Consider the following 16957-nt stretch of genomic DNA (forward strand, 5'->3'; position numbering starts at 1 on the left):
AGTTGATTCTTACACAAGAAGCAACTGGCTGGTTAGAAAGTGGTTGCAGCTGTGACTCAATACAAGGAGCTGAAGTTGAGATGAAGAAAATGACTGATATACATTAGAGCAAACCAGAAATATGAGAAATAATTACAATTAGAACTAAAATGGTGACTGGAGAACAAAAAACATGTAAGAAAAACAACTAAACAGAAAATACAAGTTTCCAAACTAAAACAAGAACTAAGAACTACAGAGAAAAAGACTGGAAAGATCTGGAGATGAATATGCAGAAGAAACTGGAAAAAAAAAACACAATAAAATGAACATTTTAAAAATATTTTTAATGCTCCATCTTCACGAGTAATAGTCACTGAAGCTTACAGACAGGGGACATCAGTAGTTTCAACTGATGAAAAATGTAAATTAGAGACTGAAAGTAAATTCAAATTTGTCAGTTTTTTCTCCATAGAGTAACTGAATGAAGACAGTATGCAAAAAAATGTTTTATAATGATAATAACAAAAAAAACATTATTTAATTTGTACATAGAATCTTCATTATTTTAAGTCATCCATCATATTTCCTTCTTTTGTCTCACTCATGTTCTTCCCCCATATAAATAATAACAATGACATTCATTACTTTAGCTGTAACTTGCTGTTTTCCTTCATTTCTGCTTATAATACTGGAAATGTTTATCAGATTTGTAAAAGATAACATCCATCCTTCATAACATTCTGAAATTAAAGTGCGTTTTCTACATTAATATTTGAACCTCCACATATAGATGAACGTGTGCATATTTTAAATCCAGAAGAATCTATACATAACATCGCATAGATTCAGATTATTGTTTATTGTTTTTTGTCAAGTATATTCTAACATCTATTGTCTGGCTTCACATAAAGAAGTGATTATCTTAGCTGTATTTTTTGTAAGAGTCAAATAGCAACACATTTATGTTGCCATCATAAAAAACAAAAAATAAATAAAAATGCCTCTTTTCCCTGAATATTAACAAACTGTCTTTGGCTTCAGTTTTGTTTTGTTTCATCTACTGTTATGTGAATTTTTTCATTTCTGTTTTTTATCCTCACAAATTTTCACAGAGACCTTTCGCTTGTTAAAACTAACTTTCTCCATTACTCCTATGGGTAAACATTGGTAAACTTGCTCAATGGCACTCACTAATGCTCACTTTCACAAACACAGATTAAAAGGCAAGTTGGATTGAAGCACCTTAAACTTTCATCAACATGCGAAGGCAGGAAACTGAAATCAAACCCACAACCTTCTCATTGAGGGAGAAAACATCAACCCACAAAATAATCAAAATCCAAACACAATCAGTACTAGAAAAAGGAATTATTCAAACATAAAATTGATAGACAGACAAATAAATATTTCCTCACATTCGTGCTCTTCTTCCAGAAGCAACAAAAACTCAACATCTTGTTAATGCAAGAATTAAAATTTGCTAAGAGATATAAACGCAAAACAAATATCTCTGTTTTCCCTCAAGGTAAAAAAAAAAACAGCTGTTTGATAAAAGGAGAAAGGGAAAAACTGATGCTGAACACTAAAGCGCTAATATGCTAATGCTACAATATAATAATACAGTTGCTGCTGAATACATTTCATTTGTCTTTCTTAAGTAAAAAGATATTTGTACCTTCAAAAGAGTTGTGTCATTATCAAAAATAATGATGAGTATTTTCTTAGTATCAATATCTAGTTTGACATTTTAGTATTTCGTTTCAATTTGATCAGAAATTGTAAAATCTACTAATTTGAGCTCTATATCATGTTGTAATGTGGTTCCATCTTTAAAAATCACACCTGCAGCCTTGCATTGACACATTGATGCATGTCTGACAAATTCTGGAGTCTCCAGTGGCAACCAGTAAGTTATAGATCATTTCTGATAAGAACAATACATTTGTAAAAACTAAAGATTGTTGATCAGCTTTGAAATGATACTATGTGCATGAAATACGTATAATGTTTTTCATACATCTTTGGATGAAAGTCTTCTTAATCAGACATCCAAATGAGGTCATTCTGTTGTCATAGTGATGGTTGGGAGTTACTGTTTTGCCTCTCAGATGTTCGTAGTTTGATGTGATGTGATTTTAAAAATAAAATTAACATGTTGATAAGAAATTAAATTGCCTTATAATGCTTAGGAAATATAGAGTATATACCATTATTTAACGAATGTAAAAAATTAGATAAATCTTCATGGTGATGAACGGGACTCGCTTTTTGTCTCTGGCTCTCAGGTGTTTGTGGTTTGTCCTCTGAGCTCGACACTGATGAATTATCTGAACTTAAACAAAATGAACATGTTGGTGAGAAATAAATCTGCCTTATAGCGTTCAGGAAATAGAGATTATGCATCACATTAGAAGGAATATAAAAGATGAGATAAATCTCCATCTGCGTAACAGGAATGAATAAATAAAATCCTTACTTCTGATTGGCTGTGGCGTTTTCTGAAAGTTCCATATACCTGGGAATAATTTTAGTCAGTAAATCAAATCAAACCTGAGACATTAATGATGTGAAACTCAACAACAACAAAAACACTTTTTAATTAAAGTACCTGATCTCAGATATTTTTCTGAATACTAAACACCAATACAGATCAGGATCATCAGGACAACAACAACAATCAGAGGCCATCCTTTAGGAAGAAGATGAAATGTGTTTCAACAACAGAACAAAGCAAAAAATGAAGATGTGAGAATCTGAACATGAACTTACTGAAACCTCTGAGATATGATTGGTTATTCAGACCTGGTAAAAGAGATTCAAACATTTACAATCATAAATACATCATTAGTGACTAAATAAAAAACAAAGGAGTCTTAGAAAGTTCCTCACCATCATCAGACGTCTCAGTGAATCCAGGAACGATGACCAGCAGATCTCTGACAGCAGCAGAGTCCAGTGATACTGAACATCCAACCTGTGTGTTGCTGAGAGCTGAGAGCAGAGCTGTAGTGGTGACGGTGACGGTACCGTTAGTGTTGGTCTCTCTGCAGGTGTTGCTGTCAGAGAAACTGAAGTTCTGATGGAGAACAGTCAGTGTTACCATGGGAACAGGTTGACCTGTGGCTGAACAGGTGACCTCTGACCCTGGAGGAGATTCTGATCTGCTGACATCAATGAAGGGTCCATGCAGCTCTGTGGAGAGAACAGAGATCAGGATTAATATCTAGTTGTAGAAGTTAAATCTATGAAACTTTTCAGGTTCTCACCATAAACCTTCAGACATGTTGCAGCTGTCAGAGCTCCATCTTGGACTGTGAGGAACCGACACAGGTAACATCCTGCATCCTGCTCCGTAACATTCCTGATAACTATCGAGTTCTTCTGCAGTCCAGCTTCTGTAAACTGAACTTTATCTTTAAATCCATCATTCACTGTTTCACCAAAATACTCGCTGTAGGAACCAATATTCTTCTCTGCTTTCTCCAAGACCTTCTGCCAGGTGACCTGCTGGACGTCTTTAGTTTGCAGCAGATGACAGCTGAGAGGAGCATCTTCTCCTACTGCTGCCAACACCGTCTGCTGGGTTTGGATCAGAACTGCTAGACCTGCAGGACATAATCAAAGGAAATGGATCAGGATATCTTTATTTATATCATGTATCATTCCATAAGAGAGCTTTGATTTATTCTGTATGTTCTTAGGATGGAAAATTACAAGGACTGAGAAACAACCAAGTGTGTTGCAACTTAATATCAACAAGGAAACCAAATCAGTTTCACTTCTTTTTTTTCTCTGGTGGCCCCTAGTAAAACATTACGATGTGGAAATTAGTTTCTCAAAATACAGACGTGGAAATTTTATTGAAGGGCTGCCTACAAACAGATTTGTAATAATCTATTTACATATACTTGTTATTAGGACTTAATAAATGATCTGGTCGCTATCAGGTTCTCTAATGTACAAAGTCAGACCAAATGTCCCAATGTCATTAACTAAACATGGATATTAACTATTGCTGCTTCCATTGGATTTCTAGCAGTGAAGTCACTGTTGATAAAATGATTATAATTTTGAGAAAGCATTTTTATAAAAACAAAAACTTGGAACATTTTTGTCTGCATCAACAACATCTAGACCAACACCTGGTCATAATTTTAAGGTGGAAACTAAAAGAGAAATCTGCCTGAACAAGTCTGGGAAAGTCAATGAACTAAAGCTGTATTGAAATTTGATTGAAATACATTTTGTTCTCAATAATGCATAAGACCAGACATTAAAAGCCAATTCAGGTCTTTTTGGTAACAGTTGCAAAATGTAACCTGAAGAGAGACAGTCTCTACAGACACCTGCACAATGTGATCAGTGTTAATTAGTTGTTCAACAATTCTAGTGACTGTCCAAAAACTTAAGGCAACATCATCCCTAAGATGTGAAACACGTACAAAATTAATGCATGATCTTTTCAGAGGCTTGCTGCAAGAAATGTTACAAGACATAAATGTTCTCAAGATCTGAGTCCTAAAACCAAAGTCTAAGTCAAGTCTGAGTCTTTTATTTTGTGTGATTCAAGTCAAAATGCAGCTTCATTTGTTTCCATTGGAACCTCTATTGTGATTAAAACATGTATTTCTGGATCTATTATTAGTGTTGCATCCCAGTTCCTCCTGTGTGGTTTGGCAGTTGATGATCTCTTCACCTCTATAAGTTAGTAAAATACAGACACACCTAACCAGTAAATCTTTAACTGAACAGTGAACATGTGGCGTTCTCTATTGTGTATTTCTCTGCTGTAAATGTGATTAAAACATTGTTTTTCTCAACATCTTCTAACTTCTACCTACAGAAGGTAAACTAAACCAAGCAACATTATTATTCAATAGTAATAAACAGAAGTAGAGAAAAACCTAACTAATGTACAATGAACAAATTTCCTAATCAAAGATGTTTTTGTTTTTGTAAATATTAAACATTTGAAACTAAGACCCACAATTAGTTACTGTAATATTTACAGTAACTAAATACTGTTCATCTTTATAGATCAACTTTATCTATAAAGATGAACTTTGTAGATAAACTACAACAGTTCAGCAGATGGGAATTGAAGCCAGACTTTACATCAAATATTATTCAACAGGTAAAAAGTCTGCAGCAGTAAAACTAGTGGAAGTACATTTATTTAAAAAATTAATGCCATTGTAGGTAAAAGATGATTTTGCCATCAGTTAGAGCTGAAACTAAGGACGTTCATTCAGATCGGATCGCATTTATTTATGAACAAATGAGAAAACAATCAAAACAACCAAAAGCCACTTTGTGCACAAAAAGCTTGAGCAGTGTTTGTTTCTCTCACCTTTCTGAAATGATCCTCCGAGGGTAAAAAGACACAAAATTAAACACATTCCGTCCATGAGGCATCGCAACCTTCATATATATGAAGGCGGAAGAGAAACAAGAAACAACGTGGAGTGAGTAATCCTGGTTCGTGTTCTGCAACTCCGCCTCTCCTGCTGCAATGCGCGCTCCCGACACAGGGGGGAGCAGTTTTCACAGGGGAACTCATATTGATGAGAAAACGCACTGAAATAAGAGGAAACTTTGAAAGATATTCGTAACATCATCACGTTTCTTAATCATATAAGGCATGAAACGGTGGGTTTTGTTTCGTGGATTAATTGAAATAATAAGAGTTAAGAAATAACTTTTTCTACATAATCACATTGGTTCTGCTGTCATGTTGTGACACTATGACATTAACATTATAAAATTTTGCCAAGTGACAAAATCTATTCACAGATGACTTTTGATTATTTAAACCATATTATAGTTTTCTTTTGTAATTTTTTTGCTTTAACTCAGACCTTTTGTATTTGAACGCTAAAAATAAAACATGAATTGCGCTTAACATTTTTAATAGGATTTACCGTTTTTATTCTGCACTAATACAATATACTTTAATATTTAATCGTTTTGGCTTTTAACTGCATGAGCATTAATTGTCTTTAAAGCTTTTCTTTGCTACTCAAACATCTCATTATATTTAAAACCTTTTTACTTTTTTCTACTATTTTATCAATATGCATCTTCCATGTATATACATAAAGCCAGATACCCAAATATTTACTTTGATTAATTCCTCTTGCAATTTCCTTTTTACAAAAAAATTTTTTTTCCCCTCTTCCAAATAATACCATCATCTTATCTATATTACTAAAAATATAATTAATCATTATAATAAGTAACAAAGGACTAATTATACTAGCTTGGGGATTCCAGAAGGCAGAGGACTCTGATTTTTTTCACAGATATTTGTCTCATATTTCACTATACAGAGGGACAGCGTGGCAACAAGTAAGACAGTGAAAAACACCGATAGCTTCAGGGTCAGTTTCACCCTCACTTAAAATAGAATTTATTGCTTTACAAGAGAAAATATTGCATAAGATCTTCCAACGCCTCTACTTCAATTGATCTGGGCCACAAAACTTACGGCCCCAGTTGTTTATCAGGAACCAAGTTCAGGTTTTGAGTTCCCGCTGTCATGGTTATGGATGGGACTCGATGGTTTTGTCTCTGTTCTTCAGATGTTCGCAGGCCGAGATGTTTCTCCGAACCTAAAAAATTTAAAACAATTTTGAAACTGATGTTCTTTTAAAGTGCAGGAGACGTAGAGAGTTGATCACCTTAGTATGGAATGTAATGGAAACAACTATATCTGAGTCACTGAGGAATGAATGAATGAATGAATGAATGAAATCCTTACATCTCATTGTCTGTGTCAAGAACGAAATGTTTCAGAGGCATTAACTTGGTAGAACAACAACAAAATCATTGATTGAAGTGAAGTACCTGTTCTGATATCTCCTTCGGAGTCGACAAACAAATATACAGCAGCAGCATCAGGAATATAAAAGTCAGCGTCCATTCTTCAGGAAGATGAAATGTGTTTCAACAACAAAACAAAGAGAAAAATCATCATGTGGGAACCAGAGCATAAACTTACCTGGGACTTGTTTAGCCGACCCTGAAAAAAACAAATTGATTTAAATTTTTACAATCACAAAGGCGTAGTCAGTCGCTAACTAATAACCAAATGAGAGTATTAGGAAACTCCTGACTATCAATCAAAAATACATCATAAGTTACTAAACCAAAAACAAACAAGTCTTAGAAAGTTCCTCATCATTACCGGTGAATCCAGGAACGGTGACCAGCAGCACTCTGGGATCAGTAAAGTCCACTTCCACTGAACATCCAACCTGTGTGCTGCTGACAGCTGAGAGCAGAGCTGTGGTGGTGACGGTGCCGTTGGTGTTGGTCTTTGAGCTGGTGCTGTAGTGGGAGAAGAAGGTCATATACACAATCAGCGTCACAGTGGGAGCCGGCTGACCTGTGGCTGAACAGATCACACGTGACCCTGGGGGAATTTCTGATCTTCTGACAACAATGAAGGGTCCATGCAGCTCTGGGTGGAGAACAGAGATCAACGTTATCGTCTAGTTATTGAAGTTTAACTCCATGATCCTTTCAGGTTCTCACCATTAAACCTCAGACAGGTTTCAGCTGTCAGGTTTCCCAAAGGATAGGCGTTGAACAGGCAGAGATAACATCCGACATCCTGCTCTGTTACATTCTTGATGATGATGGAGTTGTTCTTAAGTCCACTGTGTGCAAACTGAACCTTATCTTTAAAGGGTGGATACACTTTTTGACCAGAAAAGATGCTGTAGGAGGAAACGTTGCGCGTCGTACTCCCCGTGACCTTCCGCCACACGACCTCCTGGACACAGTTAGTGCTCAGAAACTGACAGCTGAGTTGAGCATCATCTCCTGCTTTTGCTACCCAGGTGTGCTGGGTTTTGACCAGAGCTGTAATATCTGGAGGGAAAGCAAAGAAGATTCAGTCATCATATTATTGGCTGGTGAAACAGCATTTTCCCATTGTTTTCTGGAATTTAAGGCTTTTGTTTTTTTTTAACATTAGGCATTGTGTAACAGAAGTGATGTGTTCACACCTGTCACACTTTTCTTATGCTAAAACCAGAAAAATAAAAAAAGGGAACATCAACTATTAAGTCTCTGCACAATTCCTGAGCCAGATTTAAGTGAACTGCAGGTAAAACCTGCCCTTTAAGCGTCAGGATGGACCTGCACGGCAGTCATCACGCTGCAGCAGCAGTGGTGCAGTGCATGAACAGTGGTGCAGTGCATGAGCTCACCATTATGGAACAATCCTGCAAGCAGGAAGAAAACCAATCGGCTGCCATTCATCGCGTGTCATCGTCGCTTTTGCTCCCAAACATTGATTTTCAGCAACAGCGCGGCGCGATTCCGCCAGCAGAGGGAACCCGGGAACGAGCAGGAGCCTAACCATGGACACCACTCGTGTTGTTGTTTACGTGCGGATATTTCGCGCATGTGCACCAGCACAGAACAAAAGGAGACCTGGAGATGCGTTGATTTAGTGCAGAGGGTGTTTTTATTTCAGTAAAGAAATTCAATAGATACAAGAATCTGCAGAGCAAGTTTATTTTTGAGACGCTGCAGAGCAAACAGAATGTCCAACTTGAAAAGTTGAGTGAAATGTTAACTGCATGCAGGTGATTCTGCAAAAGCAAATGATAGCAGGTGATACAATAGATGTCCACAAGAAAAGCATTTTTAATGCACGTTTTGTATGAATTTGACAGACAATAAAAAGGCTCATAATTGTCATGTTTAAAGTGATATTCTGGATCACAGGATAGTTCATTTCCAGTGTATTTTTCCTGAGTTTAATCACATTCATCAATTTGTATTTCATAGTGCACTGGTAAACCATTTTCACATGCAACAGCAACATGCATTTTCTCGTGAAAAGTACCTTCATAGTTACAGCCATTTTTAAACAGTTTTCCAATGTCCTGGGTCTTACATAGAATGATGTCAAACTTCTCACTACTGCATGTGAAGGTTTTCATCTGATTGTTCTTATTTACAGTGTAGTTATATTTTGATTTACAGATGTCTTTGATTGATTGTTCGTCACCATATATGAATGTATTGATTGGCTTACATTCTTGTTGGTTATTTCTATTTATGAATATTTCACGTTTTTTAATTTCGTCTGTACATTTTTTATTATAAGTGTTGCCCGGTAAATCATTGTTTCCGATGATGTGCTTTTTTTTGAAGTCATCATAGGTTGGATTTCCTTTGATCTCCTTAAACACAGCAGCCATGCAGAGCAGAACAAAAGGCAAAAGAAGAAGGATGTTCCTCATCATCATCATTTCCTGATGAAGAAAAAAAAAACTTTTTATAATTTTCATATTTATACAGTTTGACTGTCAGGTGACTGAATGGAGTTGGAGAGTTAAGCATCTCAACAGAATCTGGTGATAGTAAAGTAGCTATTTTCCTCTTTGTCATTAGTTTTTCATTGCATATTCAGTATGCTTACTTAGAATAGACCATTATTCTAAGTACACTTTTTATTCTAAGTAAGCATAATAATTAAGCCAGGTAATTTTTATTATGCAATACCTCTACAGAAAAATAAACCCATTGCTTCATTCATAGATTATTTAACTGGTCTAATGACCTGATTAGGAACTACTATTACCAAACATGGTCTGTTGTTAATGAGTCAATATAAACACTTATTAGACAATCATGAGATAAAGTTAATAGATAAAGTTGATGTTGGAAATAACACTTCACAAAAAACAGAAAAAAATAGTCAAATACCAACAACAATTCTTTGTCAAGCAAAGTAAGCAGTGACTTAGACTATCAAGATATAGAAATAAGAAATCATTTTGCTACCTTTGTTCTCGTCCGTGTAAGGAATTGTTCTTCAAGTTGTTGGATGATCAGTTTTGCAAAAGCAGGATGGGGTTCTGAAACGCTCCAGATGCTGCAGGTCTTCTCAGATGGTGCAGCGTGCCGCGTGAAGCACTTTTTATACAGTTCAGATCTGGTGGGACAGGCAAATTCATCAGATTAATCAAGCAAGTTTATACCTTAGATCGCTCTTTGCTCGTTTTTCTGATTAAATTATGCAAAACATAACGAGTCAGACTTTAAAGACTTTCCTCTTCCTCGATGGTGCAATCTAATGTGATGCTTGATTTTCTTTTCAGACATTTAGCTGTTATTATGCAGGATAAATAACGTAAAATTAGAGGTTGTGCATTTCTGTATGGATTATGATGCGATAAAACATGACTCTTTTTCACTCATGGCTTCTTCCATGGTTTTCTACAGATGTACCTCTGCAAATAAAATTAGCCTAGTTTTAAGGTGGCAAATACAACAAGAGGCAAAAGAAGCATCGCTTTTAATTCATTTTTACTGATGTGTGCATCAGTTTTCTGCAAAGAGATACAAGTATGCAGAAGTAGCTTTAATTTCCTTTATGTGATTGTCAACTAACTACAGTAACAGTGACAACTGCACATCTGACTTATTTACCTATCATTTCATTTGACTCGTGATGATGTTCAGAGAAACTCCTTCACAATTTCTTTTATCTGACTCCCTATTTGCATAAACTGGACTGCATGTGTGTCGATGCAAATTATCTTCAGACTCTAAGAAGATATGAAAAACTAGTCTACCAATCCTCTGTTTTATCGTATGTAAATGAAGCATTCGTTACCAGCTGCAGATGTTGGTCGTGAAGCTTTGAGACTTCAGTGGTTTTCTTTGCTGAAAAATTGCATGAGACAGGAAACATTGACTAGGCCAAAGAAAAATACATAAATAAGTAACACTGGTCCTGGGAATGTGATTATGAACAACCAAAAGCACAACATCAATGTCATTTATTTATAATATTGTACTTTTAGGTTTGTTTGCAGAATTAAATTGACTTTATTCAGGGGAGGAACTTGTGGCAGAAAACATCTGAGGTGATGACATTTTGTCTTTAATAAAATCTAGGAATTACAAATGATTTATTTCAATTTAAACATGTAGAAGTGAGAACTATCAAGCCATTAGTTAGAATTATTATCCATGTAAATTAGTCTACAAATCTTTTGAATTCCTTGTTTGGAGTCAATAATGGCTCCAGATTGAGCAACAGCGCCCTCTGCTGTTTATGTAGAGATGTGAAAAAACCAACTCATCAGCAGAATAATTGAAATTTATTTTAAAATATTTCACTGCATCAAAACATATGAATAATACACTTGACATACACTTTATGACATCATAACATCCAGCAGGGGCATCTGCTCTTTGTACAATGAAGGAAACACATCAAGCACTTGACATTGATCTGTAAATGGGTAAAGTATCCTAAATGGAAACATAGAATAGAAATAGAAAAGAGCCTGGCTTGAACCTTTTATGTTACAGAAGATATTGGAGGTTGGTAAAAAAAAAAAAAGAAAGAAAAAAAAAGTCAGTTTCCAAAATTGTTTCTTTCTCTAACTACTCTATCTAAGTGATAAGGGGTTCTATTTTCACATAAAACTTTAATTTCTCTGTTATTTAAAGTGGTACCCCTGTAGCGACATTGGGGATAGCTGCTGTCTCCGACAATTTTACAGTCGACCATTTCACGAATGGTTGCCGTTCCTACCACCTGACCTGACCTACAAATGCTTCTCAAGTTTTTTTCATCAAAGAGGAACGTATTTGTTGCTCTGCACTCTTTAATTATCCTATTAATCTGTCTCATCTTCCACTTGCAATCCTCTGGACGCATTTCTTGAACAACATGTTTTTCAAAGAAATCCAGAGGTTTTGAGGGCTCTGCTCCGGACAGCAGCACCAGCAGAAAGACGGCCACCTGGATCTTCATGGTTACCTCTGGAAAGAAAAAAGAAAAGTTTGTCTTAGAGGCTTTGGAGCACAATGTAGGATCATTTCAAAAAAAATAAATGTGTTATCTTCCAAGTTTGAAATGTACTGAAAATATACCAACATGCAGTAATGCATTGGTGACTCTGTACTAAAAACTACATAAATTGCCTTGCAAAAGTATCAATTTCACTTATGCTTTCATCATTAGCAGAAATGTTTACATATTCCGAGGCTCTTTATATATTTATTTACTCACCAAAAAGCCCTAAAAGTGTGAGGTAGAAACTTCTTTCACTGCAACTACAGAGGCAGGTTTTTTGGGTTTCTGGCACCTCTGTATTTGTCGAGATTAAAATTTTTGGCATTTGGTTTCAGTAGCTAAATAAAATCCATTGAATTTTGTGAATGCAATATTCAAACATAGAACAAAGTTCAAAGGGTGCTAATATTTTTGCAAAGGTCTCCAGGTTTTGTGCTTCACTGCAGGGTTAATATCTGACTGCCTCGTCTGGAACTGTTTTATGAACAAGATAAAATACTCTTAAAAACGAGAGTTGATTGAAAGATTTGCAACAATAAGAACCTCTGACTTACTCAACTGATGGAAAAGCTTCGGTACTTGATTGGTCAACTTGTTGGTTGGGATGACAGGGTTTTTTTCTGTTGATCTTTCCTGAAAAAGTTCATATTTAGAGTGAATTTTATTGTTAATATGACACTTTAATACCAAAGACACAGGTTCATGTGTGTGTCTGTACATGCAGATACTTTAATGTCCCTTTCTATTGACAATTAGCAATACAAACTGTTATTATCAGAGAAAGTGTCACCCTGAGGTGATTCCTCACCAGTGCTGTTACATGTTCCTTCTGTTTTTCAGTTCATCACAGAAATTTAATATCGGACAAAAATAAGCTGATTAAATAAAAAGCAAATTTGTTATGTAGGTTCTAAATCCATCATTCTAAAAAGGAGTCACATAGTCCATAAAAACAATCATTACCAAACATGAGTAGAAATCAAACGGCTTCACTTTTCAGGTGATCACTTACGTTGGTCGGTTCAGTGAGAAGCTTCTGGAGATGCAGGTCAGATGATGTGGTTCAGTGAAATGAAGCCCATCAAATTTAATTTCCTTCCACCTTTTATGTTGTTCAATGCGCAAGAAAGTAAAGGAGGCGTTTCCTAACTAACCTATCCCCGTCTAATACTTTCAGAATTTTACCAAATAAAAAAATAACTCTCACTTTACTCTAAGCACTATGAATAGATAATTAGCTGAGACGAACTCTGATTGGTTATTTGAAGCCTTCGTAATGGATATTTATAATGCAACATGCAGATCATGATTGGTCACTAAATGATGTGCTGATCACTTGCTGTTTATCAAAGATCAAACTGTCATGCAGCTAAAACGGATGTGAAAATCAGGAACTGCTGCAGCTGTGATCTGAGATAAAGTGTTAAACAATAAATGGTTGTTTGAAGACGAGTCATACTGGTGTACAAGAATAAAAAGTTGAATTACCTTCAGCTAAATGAAAAACATTTTATCACTGTCATGGGAAGTGATAAAACCTGAACGCTGTAGTTCAAGTTTTATCACTTCCCACTTCTAATATGGAAGCTGGGATATCCAGTTGTAGATGAGGTGTTGACCTCTGATCTTTTGGCAATAGTGTAACAAATAAATTTAAAAAATCAAGTAGTAAAGTATTAAATTAATCCAGAAGATGTTAAGAAACAATACTGCTGTCTGAAACATTAAAATGGGGTCTGATTGAATTCTTTTCCTTCCCTCATAGCATCTCTGATCGTGTTTATTGTGACACAATAAAATTACAGTCAATTTTCTAATGCAAATGAAGCACAAAACATCACAAAACATTTGCGTTCAACTTTGCAGGTAAAAAAAAACTTCCCTATTAATTGAGCAGCTTTCTGAGAATGTGGACTGACTTCTAACAGGAGCAGCTTTGTGTTTTCACTTGTGGGGAGGAAAACGAGTTCATGCAGCAACCAAGAATATCAGCAGAGCAGGAAGGGCGAATGAATCTAAATTTGGGCATAACGACAAATCTTGGGTATTAAGTTGATCCCAAAGCACCTGAATGCAGCATCAACTGACATATACAATAATCAACAGAAGAGGGCGCTGTTGTTGTGGTGATAGTGATGAAAATAAGGGTAAAGTTTCCCCACTGTTAGGCTGATGATGGTCGAGCTTTGAAATTGTGAGCAAAGTTGGAGATGTGTCATAAAACATAGAAAATAATGATTCTTTTAAAACTAAAAGCAGAAATAGACCTTTGTCAAACATGTTTGGCTGCAGAATCTCTGTCTGCTGAGTCGTGTGAAAGTTTCCAGGTTTATAAAAAATATGCATGATGAGCAACACCAAACTAAACTGATATGAATATGAAGCAACCATTGACACTCTGTGTCCTGCTGCTCATATATTGTGGTTATGAAACAGGCAACAAATTTCCTTGAGTAACTAAACATTTGGTTCCTTTAGCAGCAATCATTCTTTTATTTTATTATCTGACACTGACTTTGGTGACTTAGTAGTTTTGAACTTTAAAGTGTAGTGAAGCTGGTTAAATGTGAAACAGTTTTTATGTAAATAGTCCTCTTCTTCCTGGAATCAAAGCCTCAAATCCCTCACTCTCCCCAACCTCTGGAAGAAGCTGATTGGCTGCAGCCTCTCTGTGCTGACATGTCAGGTCAGAGCACAAAGCAGTTTCTGTTTGCAGAAAAAGAAACTAACACAGTTACTGTGCCTGAGAAAGGAAATGGAGCAGCAGGGAGTTCAGCTGGACAGAGAAACATTCTCCTGTTCCATCTGTCTGGATCTACTGAAGGATCCAGTGACTATTCCCTGTGGACACAGCTACTGCATGAGCTGTATTACAAACTTTTGGGATGAAGGCGAGCAGAAGAGAAGCTACTACTGTCCTCAGTGCAGACAGACCTTCACAGAGAGACCCGTCCTGCAGAAGAACACCATGCTAGCAGCTTTAATGGATCAGCTGAAGAAGACTGGACTTCAAGCTGCTCCTGTTGACCACTGTTATGCTGGACCTGAAGATGTGGCCTGTGATGTCTGCACTGGGAGAAAACTGAAAGCCGTCAAGTCCTGTCTGGCCTGTCCGGCCTCTTACTGTGAGCAACACCTTCATCCTCATTATAATTCAATTCCTTTATAGAAACACAAGCTGGTGGAGCCGTCCAAGAACCTTCAGGAGAACATCTGCTCTAAGCATGGTGAGCTGATGAAGATGTTCTGTCAAACGGATCGGAAGTGTATCTGTTATCTCTGCCCTGCAGATGATCATAAAGGCCACAACACAGTATCAGCTGCAGTAGAAAGGACTGAGAGGGAGAAAGAGCTGCAGGGGAGACGAAATACCATCCAGCAAATGATTCAAGGCAAAGATGCAGATGTAAAGCAGCTTCAACGGGAGTCTGAGGCCATCAATCGCTCTGCTGATAAAACAGTGAAGGACTGTGAGAAGATCTTCACTGAGCTGATCCATCTCCTCCACAAAAGAAGCTCTGATGTGAAGCAGCAGATCAGATCCCAGCAGGAAACTGAAGTGAGTCGAGTCAAAGATCTTCAGGAGCTGGAGCAGGAGATCACTGAGCTGAAGAGGAAAGATGCTGAGCTGGAGCAGCTCTCAAACACAGTGGATCACACCCAGTTTCTACACAGCTACCCCTCACTATCAGCACTCAGTGAGACCAGTCATGTATCCATCATCAAGGTCCGTCCTCTGAGACACTTTGAGGAAGTGACAGAAGCTGTGACAAAGCTTGGAGATAAACTGAAGGACATCCTGAAAGACTCATGGACAAACATCTCACTGTTGGTAACTGATGTGAATGTTTTACTGTCAGAACCGGAACTAGAACCGAAGAGCAGAGATGGATTCTTAAAATATTCATGTCAAATCATTCTGGATCCAAACACAGAAAATGATAACCTGTTGCTGTCAGAGGGGAACAGGAAAGTGACAGGAACTGCTCATAATCAGTCTCAGCCTAGTTATCAGCAATATCCTAATCAGCAATATTCTAATCAGCGTTATCCTAATCAGGTTCATCCTAATCAAACAGACACATTCACAGGATGGTGTCAGTTTGTGAGTAGAGAAAGTCTGAATGATCGTTGTTACTGGGAAGTGGAATGGAGCGGACAACAGGTTTATGTCGCAGTCTCATACAAGAATATTAAGAGAGTAGGAAGTGGAAATAGTGGCAATTCATGGGCACTAGAGTGTTCCCAAAACAGTTTTGCATTTGTTGACAACGGATGGACGACCCTCTCAGGTCCAGTTTCCTCCAGAGTAGGAGTGACCTGGATCGCGGAGCAGGTCTTCTGTTCTTCTACAGTGTCTCTGAAACCATGACTCTCCTCCACAGAGTTCAGACCAGATTCACTGAGCCGCTACATGCTGGAGTTTATGTTTGCAATACTGGAGGTTCTGCAAAGTTCTTTAAACCAAAGTAAATTTTTCCTTTGATTGTTGTTCAGGGTTTATCACTCTGATCTCTCTGCTCTGTTGTTCTGTTCATCTGTATTTTTTCTGATTGCTACACACGTCTTTTAGTTCCAAGACTGATAGATTTTGTTTATAAAATTTATGACTATACAATTTATTCTGATTATGTTTTCTTTCATTCTCATGACACTGAAATATTTCTCCCCATGAACTATCTCAATAATAGCTTTCCATTAATATTTGTATTGTTGCAGTTTCATTATTTTTGCTCTTGTTTGGATCAGTTTAGATTGAAGTGAACTAATAATGCTTTTGTTTTCGTTCTTGTACTCCAAAGAAGAAACAGAAACTGACATCAACGAAGAACTGATTCTATTTTCTTATCAGAAAATCATTGTTGGCTGTTCCGTCTCTTTGCCTTTCTTCAATAAAACAACTTGATTACAGAGAAATTTGGAAATGTTTTATTTCATCATTCTAATAAATTGAACATTTTGTCATGTAAGGTGTAGAAGTGACACACCTTCAGAGTGTGTCATTTGACACTAGTTTCACTTTCATTCATCAAGGACTTTGCAACAGCTGCAGAGAGACTGCAGAAAGAAAGCATTTAATACAAGAACTGATCGGCTAACCTGTCAAAATAAATATCAATTCAATTAGTGATTTTAATCCAT

The 16957-nt window shown here is 36.7% G+C and overlaps 3 protein-coding genes and 1 pseudogene across 4 annotated transcripts; 1 reads left to right on the forward strand and 3 right to left on the reverse strand.

Annotated features, from left to right (window-relative positions):
* Window positions 1-337: 337 nt before the first annotated feature.
* On the reverse strand, window positions 338-5414 carry LOC129355435 (OX-2 membrane glycoprotein-like). Of its 2 annotated transcripts, XR_008605272.1 has the most exons (6): window positions 5333-5414; window positions 3249-3587; window positions 2872-3174; window positions 2752-2784; window positions 2459-2671; window positions 338-2314 (listed from the first exon to the last, which is right to left on the reverse strand). XR_008605272.1 is itself a non-coding variant. In XM_055025016.1 (5 exons), the coding sequence occupies exons 1-5, from the start codon at window positions 5388-5390 to the stop codon at window positions 2616-2618; spliced, it is 789 nt and encodes a 262-aa protein (XP_054880991.1). In that variant the 5' UTR covers window positions 5391-5414; the 3' UTR covers window positions 2416-2615. The 2 variants fall into 2 exon arrangements, 1 of the variants encoding a protein (XP_054880991.1); XM_055025016.1 differs by lacking the exon at window positions 338-2314 and having other exon boundaries at window positions 2416-2671.
* A 1110-nt stretch (window positions 5415-6524) lies between these two features.
* LOC129355438 (OX-2 membrane glycoprotein-like) lies at window positions 6525-8250 on the reverse strand. Its single transcript, XM_055025019.1, has 6 exons — window positions 8199-8250; window positions 7519-7857; window positions 7169-7444; window positions 6983-7003; window positions 6829-6905; window positions 6525-6593 (listed from the first exon to the last, which is right to left on the reverse strand). The coding sequence occupies exons 1-6, from the start codon at window positions 8248-8250 to the stop codon at window positions 6525-6527; spliced, it is 834 nt and encodes a 277-aa protein (XP_054880994.1).
* Window positions 8251-8544: 294 nt separating this feature from the next.
* LOC129355446 (angiogenin-like) lies at window positions 8545-9875 on the reverse strand. The gene is made up of 2 exons (XM_055025032.1): window positions 9787-9875; window positions 8545-9254 (listed from the first exon to the last, which is right to left on the reverse strand). Exon 2 carries the CDS (start codon window positions 9249-9251, stop codon window positions 8754-8756), a length of 498 nt encoding a protein of 165 aa, XP_054881007.1. The 5' UTR covers window positions 9252-9254; window positions 9787-9875; the 3' UTR covers window positions 8545-8753.
* Window positions 9876-14570: 4695 nt separating this feature from the next.
* On the forward strand, window positions 14571-16708 carry LOC129355450 (tripartite motif-containing protein 16-like; annotated as a pseudogene).
* The last annotated feature ends 249 nt before the right edge of the window (window positions 16709-16957 follow it).

The sequence above is a fragment of the Poeciliopsis prolifica genome, unplaced genomic scaffold (assembly GCF_027474105.1).
Source record: "Poeciliopsis prolifica strain line A6 unplaced genomic scaffold, Auburn_PproV2 SCAFFOLD135, whole genome shotgun sequence".
Taxonomy (NCBI): Eukaryota; Metazoa; Chordata; class Actinopteri; order Cyprinodontiformes; family Poeciliidae; genus Poeciliopsis; species Poeciliopsis prolifica.

Coding starts and splice junctions, on each gene's coding strand:
- LOC129355435 (XM_055025016.1), bottom strand. CDS start 5,390: ATGGACGGAATGTGTTTAATTTTGTGTCTTTTTACCCTCGGAGGATCA. Junction 3,175..3,248: donor AACATGTCTGAAGGTTTATG/GTGAGAACCTGA, acceptor TTCTCTCCACAG/AGCTGCATGGACCCTTCATT. Junction 2,785..2,871: donor CACTGAGACGTCTGATGATG/GTGAGGAACTTT, acceptor CTCTTTTACCAG/GTCTGAATAACCAATCATAT.
- LOC129355438 (XM_055025019.1), bottom strand. CDS start 8,250: ATGAATGGCAGCCGATTGGTTTTCTTCCTGCTTGCAGGATTGTTCCAT. Junction 6,906..6,982: donor GTCGGCTAAACAAGTCCCAG/GTAAGTTTATGC, acceptor ATCTTCCTGAAG/AATGGACGCTGACTTTTATA. Junction 6,594..6,828: donor CGAAGGAGATATCAGAACAG/GTACTTCACTTC, acceptor TAAATTTTTTAG/GTTCGGAGAAACATCTCGGC.
- LOC129355446 (XM_055025032.1), bottom strand. CDS start 9,251: ATGATGATGATGAGGAACATCCTTCTTCTTTTGCCTTTTGTTCTGCTC.